At 44.3% G+C, this 21592-nt stretch overlaps 1 protein-coding gene across 2 annotated transcripts; it reads right to left on the bottom strand.

The window, feature by feature from the left end:
• Nucleotides 1-2068: 2068 nt before the first annotated feature.
• prag1 (PEAK1 related, kinase-activating pseudokinase 1) lies at nt 2069-19846 on the bottom strand. 2 transcript variants are annotated; one of them, XM_086187517.1, is made up of 6 exons: nt 19598-19846; nt 15408-15749; nt 13613-15327; nt 7557-7702; nt 5660-6426; nt 2069-4623 (listed from the first exon to the last, which is right to left on the bottom strand). In XM_086187517.1, the coding sequence occupies exons 2-6, from the start codon at nt 15672-15674 to the stop codon at nt 3457-3459; spliced, it is 4062 nt and encodes a 1353-aa protein (XP_086043643.1). In that variant the 5' UTR covers nt 15675-15749; nt 19598-19846; the 3' UTR covers nt 2069-3456. The 2 variants fall into 2 exon arrangements, with proteins under 2 accessions (XP_086043643.1, XP_086043644.1); XM_086187518.1 differs by lacking the exon at nt 19598-19846 and adding an exon at nt 18953-18988.
• Between the last annotated feature and the right edge of the window lie 1746 nt (nt 19847-21592).

Here is a 21592-nt window from a genome sequence, read left to right as displayed (position 1 = left end):
GCGGGATTCTGTTACCTCGAAAAGGAGTTCCCACAGGAGTTGCATTGCTGTCATATTTTTGCTGATTTGCAGTGATTAGTCTGTATGCTGCAGACAATCGGAATGCATATTTTCTCCAATGAAGAATGCAACCTCCTGACCGCTGTCCTTTGAACACACAAAAGAGGGAAGCCTGACCGTTGTTGGGGGGTGGGGGGTGGGGGGTATTTAGATTCTAGCTCAACAGGCTGCTCCACTGACTGTGTGTGTGTGTGTGTGTGTGTGTGTGTGTGTGTGTGTGTGTGTGTGTGTGTGTGTGTGTGTGTGTGTGTGTGTGTTAAAAAGAGCGAGGGAGACAGAGACTGACTGCGTGCCTGGAAATGCCATTCCATTGGTCAAAACACCATAGCAACATAGTTCAACCTATGACAAGGTAGCAGCCAGCGGTTTTGAAGGAGTGATGTGAAGCAGAAAGCTGCACGGGGGTCTGTTTTAGCCCGAGGCTGCTTACTCAAATTGAGATTCCACCACACGTACAACCTGTTGGGGTGAGTCGAGCGATATGCACATATGCTTGTCTCACCGGTTGGCTGTTGACGCTCGCGGTTCCTTGCATTTAAAAACTGAATCATGGGAGTATTTGTGTAAAAACAGCAATACGGCTGGAAAAAAGTTCAGATTTCATTACAGAAGTCACACCAAGTTCACGATGATGTTCAAGCCCGTATGGTTGCACTCGACATCAGAAAACTAGGAACTAAGTCCTCACTCAGAAAATGCACACCTTTGTCCTTTAATATCTTAGGGCTCATTTGCCCCTCAATTTGGTCTTACAGACAGAGAGAAAAGCCAATTTGTAAGCTTTGGCTCCCGATGTTTGCTGCGTACCTTTTGTAACATCTTTGCAGAGGAAGAGCTCCTCCGGAAGCAGCGATGGAATAAAGAAAGTAGGACTAAACTGGGGGCTACAAACGTCCCAAAGCAAAAATGTGGATGAGAACCATTTAAAGAATCGTGTCTGATGCCAATATTTTACATCTGAGTCTGCCTGATCGATGTTTACAAGTGTTTGGTATAAAACAGAGGCTCTGAGATGAGCATTAACAGACACGGTCTGCGTGGACCGCCATGTCTCTGGGGACCTTTATTCCACGTCATTCCCCATTCATCAATTTCCCTAAACAGTAGCGACAGCTGTTTAACAGCATCGTGTTCACAGCTCCGTCACACAGATAAGAATAAAGACACCAGATGCTTCTCTGAGAACAAAAAAATTCAGTTTATTGATAGGTGCATATAGGTGATTCACACATAAAATGACTCCATCATGTATTAGTTGTGAGATTTACAAAAAAACAAACAAAAAACTAAACTTAAAACAAAACTCCAACATGCAGTCTGTTAAAGTCTTGACTTAATTGGGATATTTATTAGGGATAAAACGCTTTAAAACCTGAAGTTTTAGCTGCGGTTGAAAGTGAAATAGGAGGCAAAAAAACACAGGCCGCCACGCCCCCCCCCCCCCCCATATAAAATAACTCAATAATCCACACATATGAAAATAAACAAAGGAATTCCAGTGACTGTGACAGGATTACAAATCATAAATAGTTTTTCAACTGCTGCTCATATTCATGGCTTCTTAAGACCTGCTTGGGCTCATTTGTTTTCTAGAATCATCTACAAATTACTGTACAAAGTTGTTTCCAGAACATTCTGTGAAAGTCCAGTTTCACAAAAGGACGAATGGTCAGTCATATATACATTTGGCTTCTGAGTCACTGTAACATATACAAAGAACAAAAGGCACGGCGTCACATTGTCTTAACATTTAAACATGTACTGAAAGGGAAGAAATTGTAGAATAAATGTTGTAATTGTTTTGTCCGTTCAGTTAACATCGGTTAGCTGATGATTAGCGCAATGCTGTCTAACATAGTGAGACAACATAAACTTCAAAAAACTAGCATTCGCTGAAGAATAGACAATAAAAAGATGCATTTTTTTGTAGATCTGGTTAAAGAAAAGTTGAACGTTTGTTCGTTATACAGTACAACACTGCGTGGCCTACAGAAACGGTGCAACAGTATAAAATCTTCTGGTTTTATTTCGATCAGGAAAAAAGAAGTAAGCTGCACATTTATACACAACACAGTAACGTACAGGATGAGCTGTTAGCTCGTCCTCAGGGATGTGACAGTTCAGTACACACACACACACACAGTGTCGAACTTTGGTAAGTGTATTACTGACTTGTGAATACTGTCCATCTTCTTTATCTTCAGTGCTGTTTCTACGACAGTTCGCAGGGAAAACTAGCCAGCTGTATGTCACCCAGCGCAGCGGAGGGTTGTAACACGGTTAACCTGTTAAGTTCGGGTGTAGCTCTGAATCACAGGGTGGATAAATGCATTACCTTTGTTCACACGGTGAGGTTCAGATCAGCTGATCAGACTGCTTCTCTGCCGTCGGTGGTGTTTCGCAAACACTTGACTGTTAAACTTGCTTTTATTTTAACAATACAGGACGATTTCAGGATGTTAGAAAAGTTGCATTTTTTGTTAGTCTGAAGAAAACTGGACTTTAGATTACTTGTAAACACGTTAGTCCGACTAAAATCGTACTTTTTGAAGTTGGACTTGCATACCTTGATGATGCAGTAAAGAACTGGTTAAATACGTAACCGGCCTGCTGCTCCGTACGGGTTCAGTAGGTCCCACTTCAGTATTTAATTCAGAGGTCAAACAGTCAAAGGAGGAATCATCATGGCGGGGGAAAACTATGCAGAACGCATTTCTGACAAGAAGACAAACTTGATGTCAAGTTTGAGTTTCGTTTTCTCTTCGTTAATACTCCTATAATATGACTGGGGTGCGGCTTGCTCACGCCACTTGGGATGTGATGTAAAAGGTGACCCCCACGGAGGCTGCAAGGGGGCATAGCACCACCCGCCATCGCAGAGGTGGACATACTTTGGTGATAAATGGATTCTTCCAGTCCATGTAAGCCTTCATCCTGTGTTTCTCTTGCTCATCTGAATAATGGGACCATATGAAAACATTAAGTAGACTCACACATGCTTTCATTAAATTCTCAGAAAATAGACCTTAGCAATGGGAAATACATCCACTCCCATTGAACTTCTTATTTTTGAATGTATTTGTCAGCGTCACTGGAACAGAGCGGATATTCATCTATGAGTGAATGTCCTTGTGTTTTTGTGACAAAAGAGCTTCTACAAAACAGCAGACAGGTCATGTCCTTGCTAAGGTGACAGTCAGTCTGACATGGACGGGTTGATGCACGGCTCTCATGCATGTAGTAGTAGCATAAACAGGTGGTGGGTTCACAGTGTCTCTTTTTTGAAGAAGCTGAGAATACAGAGCGCCACCCAGTCTGGATCCATTCGTAGAGTCCAGATCATTATGGGTCCTTCTCATGCAGGCACTCACACAATTTTAACACTGAAGTGATGCATCACTTTAGTGAGTAAAGCAGTTCTGCAGTATGGCAGAGAGACAGAGGGTGAGCTGAAGAAAAGTACTGACAGCACAACCAGTCTTCCAGCTCGGCGTTTCTCTCAGGCTCCAGCGAACGCTCAGCAAACTTCATCATCAGCAGGGCCCGTTTCACGTCCAGCCAGTTAAGGAGGCCCTCGTGTCGGGATCCATCGACGAAGCATCCCCCTTGCCCGTGTCTCTCCAACTGCTGCTCCATCAGGTCCTTCCTGGGGCCCCACAGAAGGCTCTGCAGTATGCGCTTGGCCTCCTGGATGTGGATGCGTTTGATGGGGTCAGGCTGGAGCAGGAGCTGTGCTAACTTCTGAAGGCCGGCTGAGTAAAGGGACATGGAGGGGATGGCAGGCAGGTCCTCACAGCGATAGTCCTGTTCCTTCAGAGCAGGACTCACTTCAAAAGGGTTGGGTTGATGGAGGAGCTCATAGATCAAGATTCCTGTCTGGAACTCATCAAATTTGCGATATTGGGCGGCGGAGAGAATCTCAGGCGCCAACCTGGCGTGGTCACGTTTGATGCGAGGGTCTACACTGGCTGATGCAGCGTCCTCAGAGGAGCGACGCTTGGCCTTTGCAAAGTTGCTGATGAGGAGCCGGGGAAGGTGACGCTGAACGTCGATGGAACTAAAACCGTTAGTGGTGCTTGTGTCATTTGTGTTCTGCTGGGGGAAGTGGGTTTGTGCCAGCCTGCGGTGATGAGGCACCAGTAGTAGGTTTTCCAGGCAGAGGTCGCGATGTGTGACCCCGTGCTCCTTCAAGTGTTCCAGGCCATTGCAGAGCTGTAGGAGGAGAAAGCATACGCGCCGCTCGTACACTTCTGGCTGACCTTTGTGGAACGCTTCCCACTCTCGAGCAAAGTCAGCTGCCGTCTGCTGTGGGATCTCCGAAGTGATGACCACCACCCGCTCTCGCTCCACCTGCTGGCCAAGTGCAGGCCCAGGGGGCTGAGGCAGTGTAGCAGCAGGTGTGGTTGGCAAAGAAACTTGGTCAGTTGGTAACATGCTCTGGGGGACACAAGCGAGGAAGTGGCCACAGTCCTGCTGGAGGTTGAAGTGAGGGGGCATGCTCTGCTGCACTGACAGACCGTAGAGATGACCCTGTTTGGCTTCCATGGAAGGACTCTTGCAGATCTGGTGAGGTATAAACGCAACAGGGCAGGGGGAGGAGGGAATGAGAAGGGGACAGGAGAGGAGGGGGGAGAGAAGAATTCCAGAGACGGGAAGGGAGGGGAGCCAAGAAACATAAGAAAAGAATTCTTGTTAGTGAGGTTTCAAGGTCAATGCCGATTCAGTTCCTGTTCTCCTTCAAGTATTATCATTGCCACAGATACAGATTTAAACATAATCCTCCACTGAAAAGTTTAATTAACAAGTATCCTTTACCAGTAGACTTGATGATTTTAGGACTAGGCTTGGTTTTAGTTCAAGAAAAAAAACTAAAACCTCTCGGTATGTTTCATTCTCTTAAAAGCCATTAGAATATAAAATTTCTGAGTCCAATAATCAGTCAAATTTCACTCTCACACATGTACGAGGCATTCCAGAGACATTCATTTTGTGGCAAATTACCTGAAGCCTCACCTCTTGTGTGTGGAGCTAATTCCAAATGTCAGTCAGTAACACACCCGTATAAAGGCTGTGTAACAGCAATCAAATCTGAATTAAGATTACAGCATGATCACAAATCATTTTGCTGGGTGGTTTCACAACTTGTGTGTGTGTGTGTGTGTGTGTGTGTTGGCCTTGACAACAAGGGTTTGTCTGACTGTAAATCCTGCCTGGAACGTAAAGATTAATTGGTCCTCAAATATTAAGCAAGACTGTGGGCACCCAGTCTGAGGCCCAACACATAATGACACAAACAGCTGCTGCCTTGTACGACACTAATGACTTTAGGACAAAGGTCAGTGAGACCGAATCAACAACCTTCTTCTTCCTGGTGTGTTTACACACACACACACACACACACACACACACACACACGCACACACACACGCACACAGCCCTAAAGGTTTGTTGCTGAGGTGGGACCATCCCACCTGCAGCCTCAGAGCAAACATGAGTGACGCCTGATGTTTTACTCTCCACTCTCAGACTGTCACATAGCTGCTGAAAAGGTTAATGTACCACACCCACAGTGGAATTTTTTTTTTTTTTTTAGTAGTACCTTAACAGCGTAAGAGTTGCTGGGGTCCGAGGCGCAGGCAGCAGAATAGTAGACTGCATCTCCTGCGTTGCAGCTGGGCTTGTTGGACGTGAGCCTGAACAGAGACCAGTTGCTCTCCTCAAACCGTAGTGAGTTCCTCTGGGATCGAGTGAAGTGATCCTCACATTTTAGAGCCAAGCGGCGCAGCGACTCAGCATACAGGCCTCCCAGTTTGGAGTAGACCCCCTCTCTACTCTCGATGTTACTCAAAAGGGTTTGGAGCTGCAGACTAGAGCCCAGGTTTGGTGCTGAACCCGGTTCTGAGGATGAAAAGGGCACGCTAAGCTGAGGGGAAGAGGAGCAAGTGATGCTGCTTCTGCAGTGGACACCTAGACGTCCATGACCCTTAAGAGGCTCATCCAGTGTCCGGGACCTTGAAGGTCGGCCTAGTGGGGCATGACAACGCTCCAGCGACTCATTGGAGGAGAAAATGGGTCGTGGGTCAACAGGGCTTGAAGGTAAACTGGACCGGGAACTAATGTCAGCTGGTCGACACACGTTAGTTTCTGAACCAGTGAAAGGGAGGCGTGGGTAGGCTCGGACAAAGGGTTTCCCATTGGCACTATCGGGAGCTGATACGGTGCGGTTGACCATTTTTTTCTCGGGGAGTGGCGGAGGCTGGGTCCCTAAGTTGTTAAAGGAGGGTGGGTGAGGAGACCCTGGAGCTGAGGTGGCAGGACTCCTGGTGAATGGAGAGGAGCAGGACATCCGTGTAGCATCCCGAGGACCTGAGAAGAGAACAACATATTAGATCAGCAGGTTCGTTACAATTTAGCATGAAGACATTCCGAGGTTCTCAGTCAAGAACAACGTCCTGTAGAGACGAGACATGAGTGAACACTTTTGGGTCCTGTATCATTGAAACTGACTTGATCGGGCTTTGAATTTGCTGAAGAGGATTCTGTCCCACGATTAAACCCGCTCCACATACCAAAGGATGCACCCTTTTAATAAAATTACCTGACAACTGAGAAACAGAGCTACAGACAAAACTGATGAAGATTTTCTTTTCACCGCCTTTGTGAATTCACAATCTATCCTTTGTCTTTCACTGAGAGTCATTTCCCATGACCTCCCTGGACGCACAGCCTTACAGTTCCCCTATTACCACTCTTTGCCGTGATATAAATCTCCTTACCTTGTCCATTTAAAAGAACTGGAAATTTCCACAATCCAGTGCTCATGCTGACGTTCAAAACATCCTCCATCCAATTATAAGACATTTGTAAATTTAAGATTTAAACTTGGACTTGACTTTACAGCAGAGGAGACAGACACTGAGACAGCTGTGCGGTGCAGTCTCCAATATCTGCGGGGGGGGGGGGGGGGGGGCTGGAAAGAAAAGAAAAAGGATGTAGCCAATCCCTTTTTCCCTCGTTATCAGAGTCCATAATTATCTCTTCAAACAACATTGCCCAGGAAGTTGCAGCAATTATGAGCGTCTGAGCGCCGCTGAAGTTTCATGTGAAGGATGACCATAATTCCGAAAGCAAGGACACATGCCGCTCATTGTGGAGCCACGTTTCAGGTTTGATGATTGCACATCTCTACATAGAGAAGGATTACTGTGGTTCTCAGTCAAAACAAGCGTGGAGGAGATAAGCTGAAAGGCTGCTGCTAATAGAACCTTGGAGAGTGAACTTCCTTTGTTTCGCTGTTGTTGCACAGTTTCACTCTGGACAAAGTGCATTTTTATAGTTGATATGCAGAGGACCTGAACTTGAAATGACTCCAAAAAGATAATTAAGTGGTAGACGAGCCAGATATCCACTAAAGATCTATGGAAGGAAACACTTCTGTGCTCCAGGTTTAAACTGAAGAATTCTTAGTCGCACACTTAACCTTGAGTGATACTCACCAGTGTCTGCAGTCAGACTGTCAGTGGAGGCTGTGGGAAGGCTGGTACTGCCCAGACCCCGCACGGATAACGTTGGACTCTCTAATGACCCTTGTTGGCTACAGTGGTCCAGCTCCATGTTGCTTCCACTCAATTTAGCACAGACTCTGTGACAACAGAGAGAGAAGGTAGCGATGAAACACACGAGGCTAGAAACACATGCATTCCTGTCTTATGCTGCATTGATCGTGTCTGTCTAGGTTGTGAGTATCTCACTTTGCGGCTCATCTGTGTAGAAACCATTCCTCTTCCTCTTTTCTCATCAGCTTTTAGGTCCACGTTCACATGGTTTCATTGCTAAGTGCTGAATAATTTCACTTCCTTGTTTGAGGGGGCACTTTTCCTTTTTTAACGTGGTAATGACATCTTTGTTTCACTGTCAGAAGAATCACATAAAATCTATACAGCTGATTTTCACCAAACTTGGTGGAGGAATGCAGCTTTTGGCCTTAAAAGAATCCATTCAATTTCAGGGCAGATCTGTTTAACATCACAAAAAAATGCTTTTTAGATTTAGTTTGGCCAATGTTACTTGAGTGGAAGTATGCACTCTCAGAGTGCCCTGTAGTTTCAACTGTAATAAATAAATGGTATTTTTCAGTCACTGGCCTCATATCAGCCCCCCAATCAAAAAACATGATCCCCTCTTTATCTATTAAACAGCAGATTTGCATTTTTCAGTTTGTCTATTGACTTTTAGTGACCGTTGTAATACCATTGAAAAGTGTGCATGACAAGACTTCCTAATCAAGGTGGCCAATTAGGCTGAGTGACAACCATTCTCTTGTCTCATTATACAAGCTAATGGCTGGGGGGGGGGGGGTGGAGGCTCCCATCCCTTCATCTCACTCTCTACTCTTCCATCACAAAATGACTCCTCTATCCATTTATCTGCTGGCCTCTGGCTTCAATTCCACTGTAAATCAGCAGAACAAACAGATGAGGAGGAGAAAAGGAGAGGAGAGCGGACCGGGGGGGTTGGGTGGGGACAAAGGTTTGGGTATATTCTCAGTGAGCAGTTAGCTAAAGGATCCGCTATCATTTTACAGACAAAAGAGTCGTTATGAAAGGCAGTAGATATACCAAGGCCAAGGAGAATGATAATGGGCGGAGGGATTAGGAGTCTCTGTATGTGCACGTCTCACTGTAGATCTCCAAGGTTTGTATTCAAAACATGAGATTTTCCTTAATGAAAGAATGTTGAACTCTGCCTGCGACCCGTGGGAGGACGTGCAGGGCTGCACAAGTCCCGTGAGCAAGTACAGTACATTAGGACAGCATTCTAGTTTATCAAGTATCGCTATCAATCGAGGTGGACACGTTTCTATTGCCATTTATCTCTTGGTTGGATGATGGAACCATAGAATTTTATGAAGTTTGATGGTTTGACAAGGAACCACTTAAATTTGAATATAGAGCCACATATTTTCACTAAGTATTTCAGGTCCGGATTTTTAAGTTTAATTACAGTTAATGTGACAATTACTTTATCAATTATTTGATTTTTTCTACACAATGTTAGGAAATAACTGAGTTGAGCTTGACCAACATCCCAATTCGTGAAAGACATTAAGATTTTTTTAATCCAATACAAAGAAAAGCACCTTTGACTGAAAAGTTGGCCCTTTCATGTTTGTTAATTATTTCCTCAAGCTGACACACTTTTCTGTTTATGAATTTATGATTTATCTATGATTTTACTGGATTTAAAATTACAAAATCCTTCATGAAATGCGTGATGATGTTACAAAAACATCCACTGGGGTTGCATTCCAGTATTTGGAATGTTTTAGTCTCAACAACTATTAATAAACATGCTGCCAATTTCCTCAGACAAGATTTAATCGAGGTTTACGTGAGATATCACGACTGTCCCACAGGATCAGTGTTGCAGTTGCCAATCAGCTCAGCAATGACAACAACCCAGCTTTAGAATGTAAACAATCATGTCACTAACATATTGGATCTGTTGACCCACACAAGTACACACACAAATACACGTGCGTGCTTCCCTGATGTGGATGTGGGCGGTAGTATTAATAAAGATGTGTGAGAAGACCCAAGGGAGTTTTAAAACGGGAACAGACTGAGGGGGGTTACGGTTAACTAGCTACAGTGTTGTTATGGATTCAGTTCACACAAACACTCTCACTCACTCACACACACACACACACACACACACACACACACACACACACACACACACACACACACACACACACACACACACTTCCTGGTTCTTGTCAGTGGTAAATATGTAAAATAAAACATCAGGTCATGATCTTGTGGATGTGTGAGTACTGCAGCACGCGCACACACACACACACACACACACCTTCAGGCCTTTCCTTTTTCTTGATTCAAAAATTGACATGTTTGAATAAAAGTAGATTTGGAATGCAGTGTGTACAGTCCTGCCCTTTGTGTTAGTAGTGACACCTTGTATTTTAAGGTGGAGTGCGATAACAGTAAAGGCTGACTCAGATTTGCCGTGACACACACCAGAGGTGAAAGTGGTACCAGGGGCATTTGCACAATGTAACGCAATGTCCCCAACCAACTTTTACTGTCATGATTTTGATGAGGACTATGGTGTAAACATTTTACAAAGACCCAAAAAGGTTGTATGGATCACACTTAATCATATCAGTGTGTTCTCATTAATATGCGGCTTGTCGCAGAGCAATGAATGACACCCATTGTCTCCTTTCCATGACTGTAGGATAGTTGCCATGGATATAAAGTCATATAGTCTGTGAAATAAAACCCATTAATGTCTGACACAAATCCTCATCCTTATCTTGCCAATGCTTGTTATCGTCTCCTCCGTCAGTTATCTCATTCACTGCAATATGCTTAAATATTCATACACTTTATCCCAAAACGATATCACTTCCTCGTGTATTTCAATCTTGCCAGTGTGATTAACATATTCTAAGTAGAAGAGGAGCAAAAGCCTGTGGTACTCCCTCTCTGAATTCTGGCAATGTCCCGAAAGAGGTATGACAAATAAAGTTATCTTGCAAAAGCACACCTGCCAGTATTTCCCTCCGAAGCTGTTTCAATAGACGACTCAATTCCAGTGTAAAGACAGGTTAGAGTAAAAGTTGCCATCAGGTGCCTACCTCATGTTGAAGAGGCAGAGGTCTGTGTCTCACTGGAGGGCACACAAAATGCCTTTGGATCAGACTGGTGGCTCTCTAAAGCTACCAGTCCATGAGTAGTAACAGAACCCTGGCTCCAGACGTGTCATGTGTATTTAAAGTCTCCCTCAGCAGCAAAAGCAACAGCAGCCATAAAGCACTCGTACCTTGTATACAGTATTAACTTGCATACCTAGTATTTTAGAGCAGCTTTAGATGTGTCACAAGGGTGGCAAGATGCTATCTGTCCGGCTGCAAAAGAAGAGATCAGGATGGTTCTGAAGAAGGAGGGGCAGCACGCCTTGGAACAGTCGTTTAAAGTGCAAAAGGAGATTCAAACACAGTGGGGTTGAATCCACATGCCTGATCTGTAAATTCTAATTCTATTGGTAGCGACCGACTGCCAGACTGGGACAGTTTGGGAGTTGCCCCGGGCAACAATCTGTTCTGTGAAGCCCCTCCCTTTGGCAATCTTCTCTGACCAGTTGACACGCCTTCCCTGTTGAAGACTACTCTCACACACACTTCAGTATAATACACACAGACACACACACACACCTGAAGCTGAAGATGTCACATGATGTAAAGCGTGATTGTTGCTGAGAATAAAAGAAGAAAAATGGGGGGTTTTCCGTTGTGATCTTGAATGGTCTGTGATCAAAGGGAGATTTTTTCCAAACCATCTGTGGCTCTTAAATGATTCAGCACATCAAAGTGATGCTTCACAGGGTGCATGTGCACACGTGTGTGTTTCTTTGTATTGAGAATGTTTCCCATTCATCACACACAAAGACTGCCTTCTTTATCAATAATTCTTTTCATTCCATTTTGATTGCAGAATTGGTTTTCATTTCCCTGCAGCACATTTCAATACAACCATGGTGACGGACTGCACTTGTTGATTAAATAAACTCTAAACCTCAAATAAACTTGGAAAACCAGAAAGCCAAAACTATCCCAGGCTGGCTTGAGGCGTGTTCCCACATGAGTTGTATTTTTATCAGTACAGAATGTTGGCGATGTCGTAACAGGAGAGACAGATTGTTACTAGTGTTACAACAAACATAAGGGCCCTTGAAATGTCATCAGCAATCTGTGTATTTGATGGTAAAAAAAACAAAAACAAACCTGTGCTGCTTTTGCTGACTTGAGCTGCTGATGGTGCTAGAACATCTGCGTGTGATGAGGAAGTCAGTCTAATGTTACAACTCATCAGACAAAGAAAAGTTTATTTTGAGGAGATAATTTGATGCTCTAATAACTGCAGCACAAGGTCTCCGTTTCTGCTTTGGCTTGCTGACTCAGACAGCAGAATGTATTCCTGGCTTCATGCAGACCGTTCAAAGCACAAGTGCAAATGCTGATAAACGGCTATTTAGGAGTCGCAAGCCTCTTTTATAAAGACTGTTCTCGTCAGTATTAGTTAGCTGCCTTTACGCGTTGTAGTCTCTATAAAAACGCAAAGACAGGAGGACTAAATGTTGCTGTGTGACACAGCACACCTCACATTGCATAACAAATACTATATAAAAATGACACTGTAAACAAGCAATGCATCATAATGCGTGCATGGGGTCATTTTTAGGGCAGTGCTCTGTAATCTTGCTTGAAAGTGGAAGTCAATTGCAATAGAAAAAAAAATCTTAGGAATTTTAGTGGCAACAATCACACCAACGAAGCAAATTATTCCAAGACTCATCTGAACGCTCTCTAATCACAGCTTTGTCCCTGTAGGATAATAAGTTCTGTCTATTGTGCTACAGCCAAAACAAATTTACACTAACGTGACACAGCAGGACGACTATTTAAAAAGACCGATTTTGTGTGCTAATTAGAATGGAAAAAGTCACATTACTCGCGTGAATAGAACAAGGCATGTATTGAGGAGTATGCCGGAATAGTGAATGATGACAAGTCGCTCGAATGGAGGCTGATTCAAGGCTGAATAATGATGCTATGAAAAGAGAAGGCACAGTAAGATGCAGGCAGCCGACTGCAGCAAGATGCATGTATGAGCACAGTCACAGGCATTATAGTGTAGCATATAGAACACGAGCAGCATACTGTCCCATCAGAAAGCAAAATGCATTTAAGCTTTTAGAGCAAGTGCGTGTTGTAAGTGCTAAATTATGTAATATAATGTAACCACAGTGTCATAGCTGAATCACAGTCCCGTCAATGCTAATGCAAATCACAGGTAAGAGGACAGGCACGCAAACATGTGCTATGACGGGCTGTTCCAAGTTCAGTGGCATAGATTCATAAATTCACCTTACAGCAAGTGTACAATAGACTAGTATGCCATTAAAAGTCTATTTTTCCTTATTTCAATAATATGTAGGACCATTATTAACTATTTTGAGAGTGGAAACACAATCTAAAGACACATTGTCAAGATAGCTGGTGCATTTTCTGTGCTAGGCACTTTGTCAGCAAAAAGCATGTGCTGGAAATATTACCTTCTGCTAACCATTGCCAAGAAACAAGGTATAGTTGGTGAATTCGGGGAAAAAAGAAAACAAAATTGACAAAATGACAACGAGTCAATCGTCTCAAGATAAATGGTGGAAAGTCTCTAAATTGATTCATCATTTAAGTGGCTCCTGAAAGTTGGTATTTGCATGCCTTTTTCTGCTTCATATTATGAATACTGAGGAGGTTTTATGAGAATCTGTGAAACTCTGTTAGCAATATCAAAATAGGCTCTATGAATTTATGAATTTAAACAGCTGATTTTTTTCCCATTTTCTGCGACATTAAACTGAATTAAATTTCTTCCAACATCAAGTGAAGCCATACAAAGAAACCCTCTGTTTAAGAGTTGATAAGCAAATGTGGAAATGTTGAATAAAAAAGTTGATTGTTTGTGCTTACCTGTGCAGTTTCTTAGGTGGAGGAGGTGGTGGATTGGACTCATGGTTGGCAGCTGCCTTCCCTGCTGCCATCCGCTCTGTTGAGCCGTCATGCAACGGTTGCTTGGACGGCATGCTCCCGTTATGCTTGCCCTCCTCCTCTGTGCCAGTGCCCTCAGTCTCCCCCTGACAGGCACCATTGTTTGGTACAGGCGGGGGGGCCGTGCCTGGCTCTATCATTGGAGAGGGGCTGCCGTGGGCCTTGCAGTCCCTGGACTCCTTCCAGACAGCAGCACCATTGACCAAGCCTGTCACCCGAGTTGTACCCAGATTGGTAGTCGGCTTCTTCTTCTCCCCCTCTTTCCGCACCTCCTCTTCCTCTTCCTCCTCGATACGACAGTTCCAACCAGAACTGTGGTGGTGGGGCTTGTGCCAGCGTTCAGAGGCTGTGTTGTGATTTTCTGTGGGGACCCTGAAGTGGCCCTCTCTAGCAGAGATGAGGAAAAGCATGGGGAGTTCAGGGAGAGGGACAGGAGAGGATATGGACGGTGAGAGACTGGATGTGCCCAGTTTGGGGAGTTCAGGAAGAGGGACTGGAGATGACATGGACGGTGACAGGCTGGAGGTGCCCAGTTTGGGCGAGCGGCTGGTTCTCTTTGGAGGAATGGGTGGGCTAGACTGGGGCTTAGGGGAAAAAGTGGGTGTGAGGCTGGCTTCTGTGGTCAAAGAGGGTGCGCTGTGGCTTGGGCTTGGCCAGCAGAAGGCTGAGCTGCTGGAGTCTTTATGTGCTGTGGGGCTAAAGTGGCATTGGGTGCTGACAGCAGAATCAGGGCTGCTCAAGTAGAAAGTCCTGTTGTTCTCTTCAGTGTGAGCGGCCATGACAGTGATCGTGGCCCGTTGACTCTCTCCTGAAACGTCAGAGCTCTGTGATGCATTCTGAGTCTGGCCTGGGGATTCTGAATGTGGTTGTGCCCCACTTCCCTGCGGCCTGCGCTTCTTCTTGGTACTCTCTGCATAAATGGGTTCTGTGTCTGGTCCGTTTGGAGAGTTGGGTGCTGACTGTGGGCTACCCATTGCTGGTGGGCTGTGGGGGCTCCCTGACCTGGCTTGTCTCCCTCCTTCTACCACTGGGAGGGAATCTGTACTACTACGATGAGAAGAAGAGTCTGATAGGCTGGTCTGTTTAGACAGGACGGGAGGAGAGTGGAGGGATGACTGAGGACTGTAGCTGGTGTCGACACATAAGGCGGCATTGGAGGAAAGGGTGGAAGTGCTAGATGTCTTAGTAAGAGTTGTGGTGCTCCCACAGCTGATACCATTACTGTAGACTGTGGTAGGAGTGACAGGTACCTCCACAGATGCCTGATGGGCCTCTTGAAAATTTTCCCTCTTAGTTACACCACTTCCATTATAAGTGCTCTTGGTTCTAGTGGCGCTGGTGGCACTCATCTGCTGCATACACGCGTCTCCATTGGTATTTTTCTTTACACTCTGGGAAGCTCTTCCTTCCTCTTGGGTGAAAAGGATATTGCTGATGATCATCGAGTCTTTGGGCAGGCAGTTTGGGGACAAGGGGGCCTGGGAAAAGCAGTTGCTGATGTCCTTCTGCTTCTTTTCTGGGCTCTGAAGAACTGAATCTCTAAGGGCCTTGTTGCAGCCATTAGCATCAATGTAAAGAGACGACAGGTCCAAGAGTTTCTTCAGGCCCAAACGCTCAACAGGGCTCTTTGTGTTCTCCTGTGACACATTAGCAGAAGCAAACATTACACAACAGATGCATTATTTCTGAAATGAAGACGCAAGAAAGAGAGAATCACCTGCTCTATGTTCATGTTCACATCAGTCACAGTTTCATTGGTGTCAAGGCTCATCATAGTGGGTTTGACAGCGATGGTTGGCTTGCTGTAGGGCGAAGGTGATGTTACTCCAGCTTCTTCATCACCTCCAAGGCTGCTCTTCAAACAGGCAGCTGGCACACTGCCATCCAGGCTGCCAACGGTCTTGTGTGCACTGAGCAGGTGGAAGCAGTTCTTACAAGAGCCGGGTTTCCACACGTGTTCTGCAAAGTCACTGCACGCTGACATCTTTGGTTTGCTAAATCAGGGAAGGTCAGAAGTGGCGATGGAGTGATGTGGAGAGTATGGGATGAACTCTCATGGCTGGTCCAGCATGTGGAGAAGAGAGAACATAAAAGAGGTAGACTGTTAACATAGTGAAGTCTCCAAAGTCTATTTTTGACTCTAGGTTGTATCATATTCTTGATGCCACATGTTCCAAATTTTAAAAATGCGTAAAAGAAGAACAACTTTTCTAAAGCTACAGTCATTTCTTCTCCCACAAAACAAAAAAATATTTGTTCCTGTCAAACAGCTAAGTCTGCATTGAGATACTGATGTCAGCACTGATACTGACCTTGGACATGGCATGACAATTATATTAGTCTTGAAAGGTTGCAAACTCTTGCAATAGCAATCCCATGTCTCATGTGATCATTTCATGTAGTTCTATGTGTTTTGTACTGCTTGTCCTGTTAAGGGTCGGGGGGGGGGGGTGTGTGAAGCCTGTCACAGCGAGGCGGGGTTCACCCTGGACGGGTCACCAGTCCATCGCAGGGCCAACACACAGAGACAGACAACCATTCACACTCACAGTCACACCTACGGTCAGTTTAGAGCAGGGGTCTCCAACTGATCCAGTAAAGGGCCATGTGGCTGCAGGTTTTCATTCCAACCAAGCAAAAGCAACACCTGATCCAACCAATGAGCCATGTGGACACAGCTTGATTGATTTAAGTAGATTCAGGTGTTGCTTTTGCTTGGTTGGAATAAAAACCTGCAGCCACACGGCCCTTTACTGGATCAGTTTGACACCTGTGGTTTAGAGTATCAATCAGCCTCGTCCCCTCTTGATGTCTTTGGACTGTGGGAGGAAGCTGGAGTACCAGAGAGAACCCACATAGAAACAGGGAGAACATGGAGACTCCACACAGAAAGATCCTGTGCTGGAGCCGGGGCTCGAACCCAGAACCTTCTTACTGTGAGGCGACAGTGCTGACCACTGCACCACTGTGCCGCCTGCAGTTAGATACACACATTTCACATTTGATTTCAATCTGTACTTGAATGCCACACTTAAAGCTGTGTATAATTATGTATTTTGAGGAAAACTGGAATTGGACAATCCATCATTTGTAATTCTCTTGTTTGATTTCTGTTTGAAGTTTGAATGACACAAAAGAGAGAAAGTAAATGACAGTACAAATAGCTACCTCGGGTTGTCATTTAAATAAGTGACGAAGGAGTCTGGACTGTGGTGTCTCTGAGCTCATACAAGACCCCCCCACAAGGATTAAAGTGTCATCTGTGGATGTAACTTAAGAAGACCCTGTGCTACTTGTTCCCATGCCCTCCTAAATTAGAGGGTATGCGGCTTCTGTTGAACCAAAGCGCCTGCTTGAGTGAGCCTAGCGACATAAAAGCCCTCCAGAGCCCACTGCAGCCCCCGACATGCTGGAAGAAGACGGAGGAGCCACAAGCATCCCGGAGGTCGGAATGTCAGGAATGTCTAAAAGGCGCAAGTCTCACCAGGGTGAATCTCACACCCACAAAAAAACCCTCCCTTCCCCCTTCCAAACACACACACACACACACACACACACACACACACACAGAAGTCACATGTGTGTCCTCTATTCTCACAAACACACACCTCCTTCCTCCGTCCTGTTTAACTGGACTGACAGCGAGAGGATCAACACCACTTCAGAGAGATCATTTGTTCTCTCGCATCTAGGTGGCCCCTCTTTATTTTCTTTACGCAGCTTTAATTGCCTCTCAACAAGGTGCTGCAATGACACACAGCCACATTAGCCCACCTTCGAGTCTCATTAACTGTACAAAATAAGGACGTAGGAGAATTATTAAGTAGTCTCCAAAAACACTTTAATAGCACAAAAGTGATTTATTGTGAAATTAGGAAGACAGACACAACGATCGATATATATGTGTTTGTTTACTTACCCCCCCCCCCCAAAAAAGAGAAACAATTAGTCTCCTGGTTATTAATGGCTTCAGTAATACCTTTGCTATCACCTAAGCTTACAGGAATGGGAAGTTTTCCTGTTACTTAAAATAATGCATGTTTACATTTTTCTTTGTTCCGTCTGACTCAGTTTGGGCAGGAAGGCACCCAACTCCCTCGGTGTTTGTTTAACCAATCCTGTGACGACAGAGGAAGCCAAGGGGTTTGCCTAACATCTTACGGCGTTGTCCACGAGTCACGTGGAACAATCAGGAACATGCAGATCATTAGCCAGTCATGTTTAAATGGATTGAAGCGGACGATTAAGGAGGCAAAGACAGGCAGTTAAAAGCCAAAGATCTCTGTTGTTTCACTTTCCCAGCAGGGAATCATTGACAACAACAGAGGCTGACACCTCATCTGTAATGGCCTCAACATTTTTTTTTTTTTGTGATCCGTTTAAAACCTCCAAACACACTCTCGTCAGATAATAAAGACATGTTGGGCTGCTTAAAAAAAACTGGCCCCGGCTGTCTACATACCCACGCCCCCTCATCTCAAGGAGCGATACTTCTCACTTCCTCTTGTTAAAAACACACACACAGGCAACCAGAAGTTCAGTCACATGACAAAGTCAAAGGCCAAAATGAAGAAAAATAATTCATGAACCTTTTATAAGTTGGGATCGGGAAAATAGACAAGACTTTAGGCAACAGTTAGTATATAAAATGTCAAAAAATTGTGAAATACGCTCATCGATATTTTCCACAGCCCAAAGCTACATGTTCAGATAGTCCTTGATGTCCATCAAACAGTCTCAAACCTAGAATATTCTAGCATAAATGGCATAAAACAAATCAACAAATTCTTACAAGGAAAGAGTCGAACCAGCAAATGTTTGTCTGTATCAATAAATTGATTAATTTCTGCTTAATCTGTTATTATTGCTGCTCTCGTCTTGATAAAAATCTTCCCGAAATACCCTGAAGTCAAACCAGCAACGTCCTCGTGAACTCTGAGTGCATCACACTGAAACTCTCAGACAATCTCCTGGCCACTAGATGTCTCAAAAACTATTTTGCTGAGACTAATAAAATCCACTCCACAATCCATTATCATGGATCTAATCTGATAGAGTACATGCCTTGTGTAGAATTCTAAAGGCTGCATAACCTGAAACAGTGACATTTTGTTTAAACTGAAGCAGCAAACATGGTGACTAGTAAAGGTTACAGGGTCTACGAACAGCTGGTAAAACTGCACTTTGTCTGAATCATGCAGTAGCACATGTGACCCCCCCCCCCCCCCACACACACACACACTCAACACCACCCAAACACACCAGCACATAAGGAGACTCTTGATGAAGTGCAGCTCATCTGATGGTTCTTGTAACAGAAGCTTGCTGCCGTTTAAACAGGTGAAACTCAACTGAAGGAGATAAAAGTCTACTTTAATACCGACTGTGTTCGTGTCTGTGTGTCCACTTTGAATTCTGAGACATAAATCAGCCGGGGGGGGGGGGGGGGGGGTAGAGGGATAGTGGGGTACACATTTCCGCCAAAACTTGTCAAGTTTTGTCAAATTCCATTTAAAAACTTCCACTCTAAATCCGTGTATTTTTGTTGTTCAAACACCTGTTTTCACACATGCTCAACGTAGCCGTTACACCACGCGCTGCCGGCTTCTACCCCCTCCGTTAAAAAATTTGATACAACCTTTAAGAAGAGAGAGAGAGAGAGACAGAGACAGAGACAGAGAGGGAAAAAACGCTGCCAAATTCGTTTTTACGTCTTATTGTGGAGGAGAGAGCATGTCTTTGTTATGTGACTAAACTGAAAAAAAGGAAGTGCTACATTTCAACCTTTAAAAAGAAGAAGAAGAAGAAATGAAATAATTGTGATATCTGTTAAACATGTGAATGAAACAGAGGGGAAATAAATCGCCAGCCACATTGTGACCAGTAGCCAAGGTTACTGCTGCTTACCTGCTCGGACTTTCTCTTCCCTGGCAACACAAAAATCACACACAGAAAAAAAGAACAGACAAAAAAAATGTAAAAATAAAAGTAGCTGTTCCTTTGATTCCCCGAGGACCCGATATCCGGCTTCACGTATCCCGCCTGCGACAGGTTAATAGCCGGGGAGAGTGTGTGTTGTCGGCTGGTTCCTGCCGGGCATGCTGCTGCTGCTGCTGCTGCTGCTGCGGCTGTAGCGCTGTGCAGAGGCGGAGCAGGAGTCCTCCACTGCAGCCTGGAGAGAGCACAAGGTGGTGGTGGTGGGAGGAGCTCCTACCAGTGGCTACCATACACTCGCAGAGCTGTTCATGAAAAGCTGCTGTGAGGGTGTTTTTTGTTTTTTGTTTTTACTTTTAAACATGCATGCATGTGTCAGTACACCTGCAGGCGTGTTCACGTGTGGCTGCAGAGAAGTGTAAATTCAGGCTATAAACGAGTGGCTGCCTTAATAGAAAGCAACATTAAAGTAAAGCTGAAATAAAAGAGGTTTAAAAAAGTCCATTTTTAGTTTCGCCACATTGGTCACTAATAAGAAAATATACCCAAAAATAGGTTAAAAAATAATTTCTTCATATTTTTATATGAAACTCCAATAGATTCTCTTCCTGTAAAACAAAATTTTAAAAATCCAGTCTACTCTTGTACATGTGTCTCATTTCTATTAAGATTATCTCATTACTCTTAATATAAACTAGAATCACTTAAGTAGCACCTCAGTAAACTAAAGGGTTTTTTTTATAGATAATGTCATCTTTTTACATGAAGTATTGAGTCCGTTTTTCTTAGCCCATTAGCACATTATTTCCCTTATTATATGCAAAACTAACCCTGACATTTGTTTACTTTTAATGAAGGCAATAATCTGTTGATGCAATAAGCAAAAAGGTGGAATCCCCCCCCCCCCCCCCCCGCTACTGCTGCTGAGCCAGGCCGGACCCCTGCTGATTCCCATTACAGGCAGCAAAAGGGGAGGCAAAGCTGAGAGTGACAAACACAGACGCTGTGTTGGATGAAGCCAGTCATCCATAGAGATTAACCTTTTAGAGAGGCTTGTTCCCTTCTGTCTTCCTCAGAGACAACACTGAAGCAAGGTATTATCTGCTCTTAAACACTCTGAAACACAGATACCTGAAACAGAACATTTTATTTAAAGCTGTCCGTTCTGCTCACAAAGAGATCAAAAAGACAAGGCATGAAAATGAGATGGAGGTTTACAGTTTCTCTTTTGAAATCCCCTAAAGAAGGTTGCATAAACATGCACCAAATCTGTCATCCCAATGTTAGCCAGCACCTCCCTTCTCACAGTGGCCTGGTCCACTTCCTGTTAAAGGACACATCCGTCTTTATAAATTGATCAGACACAGTACCCACCGGTTTCCTGTTCTTTAGTCAAGGATTTATGGCCGGGTTGAGAATGTAAACATAAGTAGCACCGGATCCAGGAAAAGTGATATCCTTTACAAGACCACCTGTTGAACTGGGAAAGAGAGGTGATCCTCTCTAGAGGTTTGTTGCATTGCATCTATTTTCGGCAGCAGAGTATTTAATCATTCTGCTGATGGGGTAATTGTTATAATGGCTTGTGTTCTACAGTATATTTGATCATGAATTGAGATTCAATGCTGAGATGTGGTGGAAAATCACTTATTAGCCCTGCAGTATTGAAAGATTTAAGGAAGTTTTTTGAATATAAAAAAAATGGAGAATGCTAGATATTTGATGCAAAATAAACCGAATTAAGGCCTTGTTCAGACGGCAGGAAAATCTGATTTGTTTCTCTGTGTTTACTTTGAGTTTGTTGTTGCACCACGGTGATATTTCGCGTACTCAGTTTATCTAGATGGAGTCACGTCAGCAGCGTTGGTGCGCTTCCGTTATTGTGGCTTTTATGTTGTCATTGCGCGTTGCAAAATGAATGACAAAAAAGACATTTTGAAATCCTATTCCTGCGTCAAGACTGACGCA

This window comes from Aulostomus chinensis, chromosome 19 (assembly GCF_037954235.1).
Source record: "Aulostomus chinensis isolate RoL2024-O1b breed Wild chromosome 19, RoL_Achi_v1.0, whole genome shotgun sequence".
Classification (NCBI taxonomy): domain Eukaryota; kingdom Metazoa; phylum Chordata; class Actinopteri; order Syngnathiformes; family Aulostomidae; genus Aulostomus; species Aulostomus chinensis.
Note: the sequence above shows the minus strand (reverse complement) of the source record. Positions and strands in the feature narration are given on the sequence as shown.